At 48.2% G+C, this 13,231-nt stretch overlaps 1 protein-coding gene across 2 annotated transcripts in view; it reads right to left on the reverse strand.

The window, feature by feature from the left end:
* The window catches only part of CACNA1B (calcium voltage-gated channel subunit alpha1 B), a 200,241-nt gene that overhangs the window by 141,348 nt on the left and 45,662 nt on the right, over window positions 1-13,231 (reverse strand). For both annotated transcript variants that reach the window (XM_060100653.1, XM_060100655.1), the window contains exons 4-6: window positions 6,754-6,845; window positions 5,131-5,283; window positions 2,699-2,889 (exon numbers count right to left, since the gene is read on the reverse strand). In XM_060100653.1, coding sequence (XP_059956636.1) covers window positions 2,699-2,889; window positions 5,131-5,283; window positions 6,754-6,845 — 436 coding nt within the window. The remainder of the gene's footprint in view (window positions 1-2,698; window positions 2,890-5,130; window positions 5,284-6,753; window positions 6,846-13,231) is intronic.

Consider the following 13,231-nt stretch of genomic DNA (forward strand, 5'->3'; position numbering starts at 1 on the left):
AAACACAATTAAGGGCTTCCCTGGTGGCGCAGTGGTTGAGAATCCACCTGCCAATGCAGGGGACACGGGTTCGTGCCCCGGTCCGGGAGATTCCAAGTGCCGCAGAGCGGCTGGGCCCGTGAGCCATGGCCGCTGAGCCCGCGCGTCCGGAGCCTGTGCTCCGCAACAGGAGAGGCCACAGCGGTGAGAGGCCTGTGTACCATAAAAAAATTAAATTAAATTAAAGAAAGAACACAATTAAGTGTCCCGACCCCGCTGACGTGCTTCACACTGAGAAAATCCTCTCTGCTCAGCTGGCCCACAAGGCTGACTGTTCTCTCAGGGAGAGTACGGCGTGGCCCCTCTCCATTCCCGACACCACACACTCTTCGTCCTTCCTGGGTCACTGACCCCAACGCTATCGAAGCCAGGGGCAGGGGGAGCAAGCCCTTCCTCACATGGGGCTCACTGTCCCCAGATAACCCACCCCTCAGACCTGGCGGCACTGCTGTGTGCTCTTCCAGGACCCCACCTGACCACACTTTTCAAAACCCAGACAGACCATTTCTCCTCCAGGCTGAGGACCCACCCGCCCACCACCGCCAGTGTTTTAGCAGTCGGTCTCTGGGTCTCTCTCGAGACTCCCCTCATTCCCTCCATCCAGGATTTAAAAGGGCCCTGGCTTCTCCCCAGACTGCAGAGGTGCTCACCCGCCCCATCAGTCCTGCTGCAGCAGGCCTATGGCTCCGGCCCTTGAAGGCACGTCGCTCGGGCTCCATCAAGGAGCATATGTCTGAGGGGACCACGAACGTCCCTCTCACTGGGCGGGGGGAGTGGCAGGCTCACCCTCCGAAGAATCCTCTTCCAAAGTCCTGTCTGATCTCCTGCAACCGACCCTGTTATCCCTCAGTGTGGAGAATGGATCCAACAGTTCTTGGCCAGCGGCTCTGGGCACCAGCCTCACGACCCACGCCCGTCACCGCGTTGCCCGTCACTGCGTACCGGTGCCCCGCTGCCAGACTCCGCGGCACATCAATGTGTCCCATTTCATCTGCCCGTCTGGCTTCCAGACCCCACCAGGCCTTGCTTCCCCAGCGCCCCCTGACCTGTCGCCCCTGCCCCATATCCTCCTTTGTTTTCTTCACAGCAGCTTACCATTACCAGGCCCTTATTTATTGAAGGCCTCCTGCCACCACTGTGCCTGCAGCATCTGCACCCAGTGGGTCCCCTGGAAATACGTGTCAGGTGAGCCTCTGTGGCCCTTCCTGACCAGCACCTCCTGCCCCGAGGTCTGGCTCCTGCCCACCCCTCTCCTGGGGGCACAGGCCTATGAGGCTGAGTCACCTGGCCAAGCCCCATGGCACAAAGGGCTGTGGAGACCTGCTCACGCGGTGCCCCGCTCGGGTGGCACTGGCAGTGACGTGGCCAGCTTCAGCTATTTTTAGGGTTCGTCTTTGTGGAAATTGTTCCTGGATCGGCTGTGGGGAGAGAACAGCCAAGCTCCTCATCACCACCCTTGTCTCCATTCCTCTTTTCCTCGATCAAACCGAGACTGTCACCAGACGCAACTCCCACTCCAAAGAGGGCTCTGGCTCAGGGGACTTCAGGCTGGCTTTTCCTTAACTCGCCCTCTGCCATCTGCCTGCTCAGCCAGCACTTACCGAGCGCCTGCTGGATTTCTGGCCCTGAGACCCACAGGGGCGGAGAGCAAAGGGCGCCAGGCTGTCCCTTTCCTCCTGCCCACCTTCATGCCAGAAGCATGTGGCTGCTCCAGGGGCTGGTGGCCCAAGCCCCACCCTCAGTGCACAAGTGACAGGTTCAAAGTGAAGTACCTCACACTCTAGGACACCCCCTCCACAGCCCCCAAGCACAACACACCCTCCAGCTACCAAAACACAGCAGTCCACCAGCCAGACCTTCCAAAATTCCTGTTTCAAGTGCACCTTCTTTCTCTACTTCCACTAACTTAATTGTTTTCATGCCCACAGCTCACAGGACTCTAGGGGGTAGAAGGTAGCTCTGTAGGGGTGAGGGCGTCATCCCATAAAAAAAAGAGAGAGAGGTCTGTCCAGGAGTCGATGGCAGGTCCCCCGAGAAGAGCCGCAGGTGGAGGGGAGGCGGGAGTGAGATGGGTCACCAGGAAGCCCCCGAGGGCCAACTTCTGTCTCAGGCACCAACCCCCAGACTGCCCTACTCTGCTGGCACGGGCTGGCATCCTAACGACAGGGAACACCGGAGGAAAGAGAACCAGGTAGACTTAGTGGGAAGGAAACAAAGGTACACGACGCCCGTTCCCACCACCAGGACCCCGGCGCAATCAGGGAAGCTTCCCTGCGCTCAGCCCTGCTCCTGCCCTGTTCACCAGGCAGCCACCTGCTGCCTCGGCCCGAGGGCCAGCTGACTAGCTTCTCCGAGCCTCTCTCCCATCGTCTACGAGCTCACAGGGACAGAGCTCTTCACGCAGTGGGCCGTCGTCAGCAGCGGCGGCAGGAGCACCTTCTCTGGAACTTTCTTTTCTGACCTCCACCACCTGGCCCTCAGCTTTACTCTCATAAGAAAAGCCATCCCGGAGACTCCAGGACCCAGGTCAGGGGCCCCGAGGCGGAGCTGCCTGAAGGAGCCTGTGTTCCATCCTGTGGGGCGAGGAGGGAGCCTGGGGCTGAACAGAGGCTCCGCATCAGCGGGGCCCCAGCAGCTCTAGGGTCAAGACAGAACTCACGCTGTAGAGGATGTCGGTCCAGCCCTCCATAGTGATGCACTGGAACACCGTCAGGACAGCGAACAGGATGTTGTCGAAGTTGGTGATGCCGAAGTTGGGTCCCGGCCAGTACTCCCGGCACTCGGTGTCACCCTCGCACAGCCGGGCTGGGGCCTCCTTGCCACAGGGGAAGTCGCCCACCGGCTCTGCGTCTGCGAGGAGGAGAAGGGAGCAAGGCTGAGCTCAGAGACGCCAAGTTCTCCAACCCCTGCAGGGACTGTGGGCCCCAGAGACCTCATCACAGTGGGGCAGGAATCAGGCACCGAGGGAAACTCTGCTCCCTGCCGCTCCTGCACCTGCGCCGGCTGTGTCCCCGTGCCTCCGGTCTGCCCCCGCCCCCCCCAGACCCCCCCCTCAGGAGCTGCTGGTCGACCTCTCCTTCCCCACTAGAACCTGCCCGTCACTATGTAAACATGCTGAGGACTCACTCATCTTAAAATCAAAAACAACAGACTCCTAACCTCCGACTCTTCCTACCACCAACACCCTGATTCTCCCTCACAGCCAAACCTCCGCCCAAACTCCCCCGACGTGCAGATCTGTCTGTCACACTGGAGCCAGAACCAAGCAGGACTCAGCACTGCAGTCCTGGTGCTCATCAGGCGGGTCGACCCAACATGGGCCCAGAGCATGGCCGGGCTTCAGGGCCCAGTCCTCACGGCACTGGCCCCAACAAAGGGGACATGCTCCTGCTGGCCTGCAGTCTAGCCGGCAGCCAGGGACCACACAGAGACATGTTAAATAAATTGCAGAAAACCAGGGCTAATCTCTGGAATAAGGGGGCAAGCAGCACATGTTAATCCCCTCCACTCCCAAAATCCTAACGAAAGGATAGAAAAAACTATTTAAAAAAACAAATGTATAACAACACATGGAAAATCGCTCCTATCAACATGGGAGAAATTTTGAGGAATTGCCAGGATGGAAAGCAAATGCTCCCAGGCTTAGAAGGCAAAACTGATGATCACACACATTTATTCCTTTCCCTCCAAGTATCTTAACAAACGCTCATAAAGAAGACTAGGAAGTCACTGTTTGTCTATTTGTAAATAATCATATTCTCTGTAAATAATGACAGTTTTATTTCCTCCTTTCACATTCTTGATAGAGTTCTTTTTCTTGCCTCACGTTACTGGCCACGACCACCAAGGCTACGTGGACCAGAAGTGACCATGTGTGTCTTTATCTTGTTCTTGACCTTAAAGGGAAAGCTCACAAAACTTATGACAAAGTATGATGTTTGCAGGGAATTTTAGGGAGTTTAAGAAAATTCCCCTTTATTTCCACTTTGATAAGAGGTTTTTTTAATTATGAATCATTTAAACTTTAATCAAAACTTTTTCTGCATTTATTGAGATGATCATACAGGTTTCCTCCTTTAACGCCTTTGTAGCGCAAGACACAAAGCTTGGACTCCCCTGGTGGCGCAGCGGTGAAGAATCTGTCTGCCAATTCAGGGGACATGGGTTCGAGCCCTGGTCCGGAAAGATCCCACATGCCGTGGAGCAACTAAGCCCGTGCGCCACAGCTACTGAGCCTGCGCTCTAGAGCCTGTGAGCCACAACTATGGAGCCTGCATGCTGCAAACTAATGAAGCCCGCACGCCTAGAGCCCGTGCTCCACAACAAGAGAAGCCACTTCAATGAGAAGCCCGCGCACCACAACGAAGAGTAGCCCCTGCTCGCTGCAACTAGAGAAAGCCCGCACGCAGCAACAAAGACCGAACGCGGCCAAAAAAAAAAAAAAAAGACACAAACCTTAGTGTCATCCTTAACTCTTCCCTTTCTCTTACTCCACGTACAATTGCCCAGAAAACCCAGTTGGCTCAGCAGGCCTCAATGCAAAATAGAACCAGAACCTCACCCGTTCTGACTGCCAAACAGCCTGGCCCCAGCCACCATCTCTCCTGGACTCAGAGTCCTAGCACGGCCTGAACCCACAGGCCAAACAGCCTGGCCCCAGCCACCATCTCTCCTGGACTCAGAGTCCTAGCACGGCCTGAACCCACAGGACCCCCTCTGCACCCACTGCTTCTCACTCCAGCCTTTCACTCTTACTGTTCCTCGTACTGGAGCTTCTGGCAGGCAACCACACAGGCCCCCTCTCACGGCACTCAGATCGCTGTCCAGTTGTCACCTTGGCAGAGAGGCCTCCCCAGGCCACTCTCTGTGAAGCAGGCCCCCAAATTACTCTATTGCAAATACCTTTCTTGTTGCCCTCCTAGAAGTTACTATAATCTGTAATTATTTTATCTGTTTGTGTTTATCTTGTCTGGGTCCACCTCCTTTGTCTGGCATCTAGAGGGCAACCCCCCCCCCCACAACACTGCATCTCTCCAGGATGAATGAGTCTGTGGTCCTCATCTGGGTCTGAGGAGCGCTGCTAGGCCTCACCTGTACTGTTGGGGAAACAGGCCTTGTGGAATTTGCCCATGTAGAACTCGAGGCCAATGATGGCAAACATGAGGATGGCGAAGAAGAGAAGCAGCCCAATCTGTAGCAGCGGAACCATGGCCTTCATGATGGACTTGAGCACCACCTGCAGACCTGGGGCCAGAGCAGGCAAAGCGGGCAGGTCAGAGAGCACAGTGGGCAGAGTGGGCAGTGGGCTGGGGGCGTGGACAGAACAGCAAGAGCCTGGGTGGGCGGGGCTGAGAGTCCTCGGGGAGGGGGACAAAGCACAGGGTCTCGGGGCAGGGGGCAGTGGACTGAGCACTGTCCCAGTTCCAGGGAGGAGCAGCGTGTGGGGGTGTCAGTATGAAGTTCTGGTGACATCTCTGAGTCTATGGAGGGCTCAGGGTGGAGCAAGAGCAGAGAGTCCTGAGAGGAAAGATGAGGGAATCCTCCCCGAGCTGAGAGCAGGGGATCATGGGAGGGAAAAGCAGGGGATCCTGGGAACTAAGAGCAGGGGATGCTGGGAGGGAAGAGCAGGGGATCCTGACAGAGAAAAGCAAGGGATTCTGGGAGAGAAAAGCAAGAGATCCTGGGAACTAAGCAAGGGATGCTGGGAGGGAAGAACAGGGGATCCTGGGAGGGAGAAGAAGGAGTTCCTGGGAACTAAGTGCTGGGGATCCTGGGAGGGAAAAGCAGGGGATCCTGGGAACTAAAAGCAGGGGATACTGGGAGGGAAGAGCAGGGGATCCTGGGAGGGACAAGCAAGGGATCCTGGGAACTAATCAGGGGATCCTGGGAACTAAGAGCAGGGGTTCCTGACAGACCCACCCCTCACGGAAAGTAAAGCAGGGGGCCTACTCCTAGGGAGTGTTTTACCAGTGACCGCAGGGCATGGGTATGTCCAGACCAGAGGAACTGGGTAGAAGAGGCTGAACCCCACTATCCCCACTTCCAGCTTCACCCCAGCTCCTGGGTACAGGCCTGAGCCTTTGCCTGGCAGGGTCTTAGGGCAGAACACGGAGCCAACTAGCAGTCTTCCCTGCAGTGGGCTCAGGCGACACAGCCCCAGGGCCCTGCCACCCAGGCCCTGAGGGAAACCCAAACTTCCACTGGCTTGGAGGAACACGGGCACAGGCAGTCACCGGCTCTCAAGGTAGCCTGGCCACCCCCTGCCCTCGCGTGGCCTCTTGAGCAGCCCAGTCCCAGAGCACGTCTTAACCAGGTCACAGGTCCCAACAGCCCTGCCCAGCCTGAGCCAAGACAGGTGGTCCCTTGCAGTCTCTGAATATGTTCTCAGGCATCCTGCCCCACCACCTTGGCCGATCTCTCACCTGCCCTTTAACCACAGAAAAAGAAGCAAAGAGCTGGAAATACAGCAGAGGGTGTGAGGAGGATCAAAGCTTCCCCGTAGGGACGGCAAGTTACCCTCTGGGTTTTCACAGAGTTGGGAGAGACTGGAGGAGGGCCGCTCCTCCCTTCTTCGTGCCTGGTTCCCCGGGGTCAATGGCAGCAAGCTCAGAGTCACCAAAGGGCCCACTGTTAGGGCCTAACTGGCCATGACAGGGGTTGGGAGAGAGGTCAGTGTCCAGGTAGGCTGGGCCTGATTGCTTTTGCCAGACTCACTTGGAATCCCAGACACCAGCTTCAGGGGCCTCAGCACACGCACAGCCCGCAGGGTTCTCAGGTCAAAGTCAGTGCCAGCTGTGGCGAGGATCCTGGCAGGAACAAAGACAAGGGGGAAGTAAGGGCTTCCGCATGGAGTTGAGAAGAGGGCACGCCCCTCCCACCACCCATGTCCTGTCTTCCAAGAGCAGTGACACCTTCGTGCCTGTGTCCCCCGCTGTCCAAGCGGGGCGGGGGGCGCGTACTAGGCAGGGGAGGCCAGGAACTGAATTCAGACGTCCTCGCCAGCAATGTTAGGAATGGCTTTTACCAGCATAACCATCCCTCCAGTCGTCACCCCGAGAGGACACTTGGTCTCTGGTCCCTGGCCAGGCCTTGAATCTGTCCTTGAATTGAGTCCAAGCCTGAACTATGTCCCCAAGCAACCCCAACTGCACTCCAAGCTGCCTCATGAGAGGTGGTGATAGCAGGAGCGGGAGTAGAATGGAACTTGAGGGACTTCTGAACAGATGCCACAGGGCCTATTCCTCACTTTACCACAGGAGAACACGGGAACAAACAGTGGGGAAAGTGAATAGAGGGCTCAGAGGACTCCCTTAGCATAAGAACATACCCCAATGTCTCCCATCTTAAAACAAAACATAAAATTCCATATCTGCCTCCAACCCCAGCACATTTCTCTGCTCCCTTCGCTCCAAAGCTCGTTGAAAGTGTCAATCCTTGGTCTCCCCACTGCCTTACCTTTCCACCTCTCTTTAGCTTTGTCCAACTATGTTCTCACCCGCACCATTCCACTGAAATGTTTTGTCAAGTCTTCTTGCCAATTGCAATGGTTAAGTCTCCTTCTATAAATGGTTTCTTCTCTTGCCCATTGGTCAATTCTCTCATCTTCCTCTTAACATCCTGGGAGTCCCTTTTAGGTCTTCTTTGCAAGCTTTGCCTCCTCTACCAGACTGAAAAATTAGATGCCTCAAGGCTCACACCATATAGGATCTGCCCAATAGCTTTGAATACCACGGTATGCTTATTACTCCCAATTTATATCTTTAACTCAAGTCTGGAACTTTGGGCTCATATATCCATCCAACTGCCTTTTTGAACATTTCCACTGGGATAGCAAAAAAAAGCATAACAAACATTAATAAAACTAAAGAATTCTTTTTAAAACTTTAATGTAAATATTAAAACATGTACTTTTTTTAAGTTCAGAGTTGTTACACGATGGTGACTGAAGAACTTTTTATTCTTTCTCCCAATCTTGCTCCTTCCCCAGTATTCCCCCCTCTCTGTGAATAGCACTAGTCAAGTGTTTCATAAGCCAAAACCAAGACTTCATACCTGACTCCTCTCTCTCTTACACTCCACATCCAATTCACTAACAATCCTGTTGGCTCTACCTTTAAAATGCACCCTGGATGCTTGGTGAAAAAGGATTGTTGTCCCCCTACTCTAAATACATAGCAGCAAGGAATAAAATTTGAGATGCGGCTGGGGTAAAAAATAAGATAAAATGGTCAGGGGAGAAGAAAAGAAGGCAACAAGAAAATCTATACAAACCAAAATTCCATAGCACGTGAGAAAATCCAATACTAAGAGTGATATTCAACTACTAAAATCAACTATTGGAAGATTAATTTTGTTCAGATGAAATCAACAAATTATGAAACAAAAATAGGCAGAAACAGGTAGATATTCTAAAAACTAGCTAGAAGTTTTGGAAATAAACAAATAATTATTAAAATAATATCAATAATAATAATCATACTCTAGGCCAAAGACATAGTTGGAGTGTATTAATGGTTTAGGAAATAGTACTAAGGAATCACAGACATTGGAAAGACAAAGAAATAAATGAAAGACAAATTAAGGGATATGGAGGTTAGATCATATATCTAACACACATCAAATGTAGGTTCCAGAAAAAGAGAATAGAGGGAACATGGTGAAGAAGCAACATTTGAAAAGATAACAGATGAGAAATTTCCAGAATTAAAGACTTGCTTTCTCAAATTTAAAGTGCATTACAAGGTATCAATCACATAAATAAAATACATACAACTAGAAATGGTGTGAGGAACTACAGAGTATCAAGCATAAAAAGAAAGTATTAAAGGCTACCAAAAAGAAAAGGTGAAATATCTAGGGGAAAAAAAGGATAATTAAAAGGAGAGAAAACTTCACCTCAGCAAAAAAAAAAATATGCTAGAAGACAATTAAGTAATACCGCCAAAAAGCAGCAGGAAAATAATTGACATCTTAGAACTTTATATCCAGCTAAACTGTCAATGAAGAGTGAGGGCAAAATAAACATACTTTCAGAGATAAAATAAGTCATCACCCCAGATCTTCAGTAAAACATGGGAACTGAACCTAAAGGGAAAGCACAGTATACAAGAGCAATGGTAGGCACAGAATTTTTTTAAATAGTTAAATTTAATTAATCGTTGATTTTTAAAATTATGATGTCCAATTTTTCATTATTTTCTACATGCAAAACTAACAACCTAGGCAATAATAAAAATATTTACAGAAGGGGTTGTTCCATGTGTAGTTGCATCAAATTATGTTATAGAGGCTAAATCACTCTTCATTGTATTAGGCCAGAGGATGGCAAACATTTTCTGAAAAGGGACATTAGTAAATATTTAGGCTTTGTGAGTCATAGAATCTCTGTCACAACCACTCAACTCTATCATTGTAGCATAAAAGCAGACAATATGTAAATGAATGGACAAGGCTGTGTTCCAATAAAACTTTATTTATAAGCACAGGTTGACAGACAGATGGGCTATAATTTTCTGTCCTCTGTGTTAGACAAATGTATAGTTATGAATATATGTTTAAAATGTTAAGGATATCCAGTAAATGGATAGAAGTACAGTCTATTTCAAAACCATCAGAGGTGAAAAAGGTATGTAGGGAACAGGTAATATAGAATATTTTGTCACACTACAAAAGTCAGGAAAAGACTCCCCCAAAACAAAGAAAGAATATAAAGAGAAAAAACAAAATAAGATATTAGGTGTAAGTACAAACACACAAGTAATAATAAGAAATATAATTGAATTTTAATTTCCTATTAAATCATACATGATTAGATTGGAGCTTCTGAAAGTCCAACTTTCAAAAAGTTGCTACCTACAAAAGCCATACCCGAAAAAAAATACAGAAATGTTGAAAATAAACAGATTTTTTAAAAGAATATACTAAGTAAATGCTACAGAAAAGGAAGTTGGTATATAATACTAAAGACAAAATATAATTTAAAGCAAAAAACAATCCTAAGGCTAAAGAGGATATAATGCATAATATTGAAAGCAAAATTACACCAAGGAATATGATCATCATTAATTTTTATGCACCCAACCTCATAAATTCAAAACAGATAAAGAAAAAGAATGAGAACTCCTCCAACATAGTGGAAGATCCTAACAAAGCTCTCATCAGAACCTGAAAGACTAAACACCAAAATTTAGTAAGGCTGAACAAGATTAAAACAGAATTAGCACCCTTGATCCATTTTATTGTTCTAATCTTCTACATCTTTCATATATTACCTTTATCTACCTACCTATCTAGCATCTATCTACCATCTATAATCTATTTATTTTTCTAACAAAATGTGTTCCTAACAAATAGAAAATATATATTTTTAGGAGTACATGGGAATAGCTTTGAAAATATCCTACATCACAAAAGAAGCCTCAGCAAATTTCAAAAACTTAGTAACATATATTATCGTACTTCTCCAATTAAATAAGAATACTACTATAAAAACACATTTTAAAAAACTTGCATTATAGAAACCTTCAAAATGCACAACTAAATAACTCATTAATTAAAGACATTACCAAATATTTAGAACTCATCAACAACAAAAATACTACATATTATATGTGTGAAGTTCAGTCAAAGTGATGCCTTAGGGGAAATTTATAAACTTAACTGATTTTATTTTTTTAAAGATTAAAAATAAATAAACCAAGTATTGCTATGCCTCAAGGATCTTAAAAAAGAATAGCAGGGTAAATTTAGAGAAAGTAGAAGAATGGAAATAATAAAGAGTAGACATGGTGAAAATAGAAAATAGAGAAATAATAGAAAGCTGAATCTTTGAAAGTTTAATCAAATGAACAAGCTTCTGGCAAAAATAATCAAGAAAAAGAGAGGGTACACATGCATACAAAAGATACAAATACACATAGTATATGCATGCATGCACACATGTACACTTATACATTTGTGTGTGCATACTGTGTACACACATGCACAGGAATGTATAAAAATACAGGGAACACAACTACAGACAGGAGATGTTTTTAGAATCACAAGAGAATATTATTAACAATTTTATGCCAATAGATGCTAAAACTTTCGAGGAAATGGATATATCCTCTTGAAAAGCAAGTTACCAAAAGTGACAGAAGAAGTAGAAAACCTGAATAAACCATGTACAATTGTATTAGTTTTCTATTCTGCAGAAACTTACCACAAATTCAGTGACTTGAAATAGCACCCATTTATTAGCTCACAGTTCTGTGGGCCAGAAGTCAGGGCACATCGTGGCTAAATTCTCTGCTGCAGGTCTCACAAGGCTGAAATCAAGGGAACAGCCAGCTGCATCCTCGTCTGGAAGCTAAACTAGGGAAAGTGATGCTTTCCAGCCCCTTCAGAGTGTCTGCAGAGTTCACTTCCTTGCAGTAGGAATGGAGTCCCCTTGCCTTGCCGTCAGCTGGGGACTTCTCTTAGCCACTGGAGGCCACTCTCAGATCCTTGCCACCTGGCCCCTCAACAGTCCCTCTCACACTTCTAAACTCTCTGACTATAGGAAGAACCCAGTCCCTTTAAAGGGATCACCTGATGAGGTCAGTCCCACCCAAATAATCTCCCTTTTGGTTAGCTCAGAGTCAACTGACTCATAAACTAACCACAGGAGTGATATCTCATCATACCCACAGGATCTGCCTGCACTCAAGGGGATATGGCTGTGCAGATGGGCAGGCAGGGGACCAGAATACTGGACCATTTACAAGAATTAATTTGGATTCAGTTTTCCTCTGCCAGAATATCAGATCTAGACAATTTTACAAGTGTGTTCTTACAAACATTCAGAGAACAGAAAATTCTCTGTTATACAAACTGTTTCAGAGAATAAAAATACAAGAAAAGCTCACAACTCATGTTATGATGCTGGTATAATGATATCAAGACCGGAACCAGGTCATTATAGTTCAGACTTCCGGGTAAGATGGCGGAAGAGTAAGACGCGGAGATCACCTTCCTCCCCACAGATAAACCAGAAATACAGCTACACGTGGAACAACTCCTACAGAACACCTACTGAACGCTGGCAGAAGACCCCAGACCTCCCAAAAGGCTCGCCCCGCACTCCGTGCCCCTCCCTCCCGCCCGGCCTGAGTGAGCCAGAGTCCCAGAAGAAGCTGCTCCTTTAACCCTGTCCTGTCTGAGCGAAGAACAGACGCCCTCCGGCGACCTACACGCAGAGGCGGGGCCAAATCCAAAGCTGAGACCCTGGAGCTGTGAGAACAAAGAAGAGAAAGCGAAACCTCTCCCAGCAGCCTCAGAAGCAGCGGATTAAAGCTCCACAATCAACTTCATGTACCCTGCATCTGTGGAATACATGAATAGACAACAAATCATCCCAAATTGAGGAGCCAGGAGTCAGTGCTGTGCCTCTGAGGTGGGAGAGCGAACTTCAGGACACTGGTCCACAAGAGACCTCCCAGCTCCACATAATATCAAACGGCGAAAATCTTCCAGAGATCTCCATCTCAACACCAGCACCCAGCTTCACTCAACGACCAGCAAGCTACAGTGCTGGACATCCTACGGCAAACAACTAGCAAGACAGGAACACAACGCCACCCATTAGCAGAGAGGCTGCCTCAAATCATAAAAAGTCCGCAAACACCCCAAAACACACCACCAGACGTGGACCTGCCCACCAGAAAGACAAGATACAGCCTCATCCACCAGAACACAGGCAGTAGTCCCCTCCACCAAGAAGCCTACACAACCCACTAAACCAACCTTAGCCACTGGGGACAGACACCAAAAACAACGGGAACTACGAACCTGCAGCCTGCAAAAAGGAGACCCCAAACACAGTAACATAAGCAAAATGAGAAGACAGAAAAACACACAGCAGGAGAAGGAGCAAGATAAAAACCCACCAGACCTAACAAATGAAGAGGTAATAGGCAGTCTATCTGAAAAAGAATTCAGAATAATGATGGTAAAGATGATCCAAAATCTTGGAAATAGAATAGACAAAATGCAAGAAACAGTTAACAAGGACCTAGAAGAACTAAAGACGAATCAAGCATCGATTAAAAACACAATAAATGAAATAAAAAATACTCTAGATGGGATCAATAGCAGAATAACTGAGGCAGAAGAACGGATAAGTGAGGTGGAAGATAAAATAGTGGAAATAACTGCTGCACAGCAAAATAAA

The sequence above is a fragment of the Mesoplodon densirostris genome, chromosome 6, assembly GCF_025265405.1.
Source record: "Mesoplodon densirostris isolate mMesDen1 chromosome 6, mMesDen1 primary haplotype, whole genome shotgun sequence".
Classification (NCBI taxonomy): domain Eukaryota; kingdom Metazoa; phylum Chordata; class Mammalia; order Artiodactyla; family Ziphiidae; genus Mesoplodon; species Mesoplodon densirostris.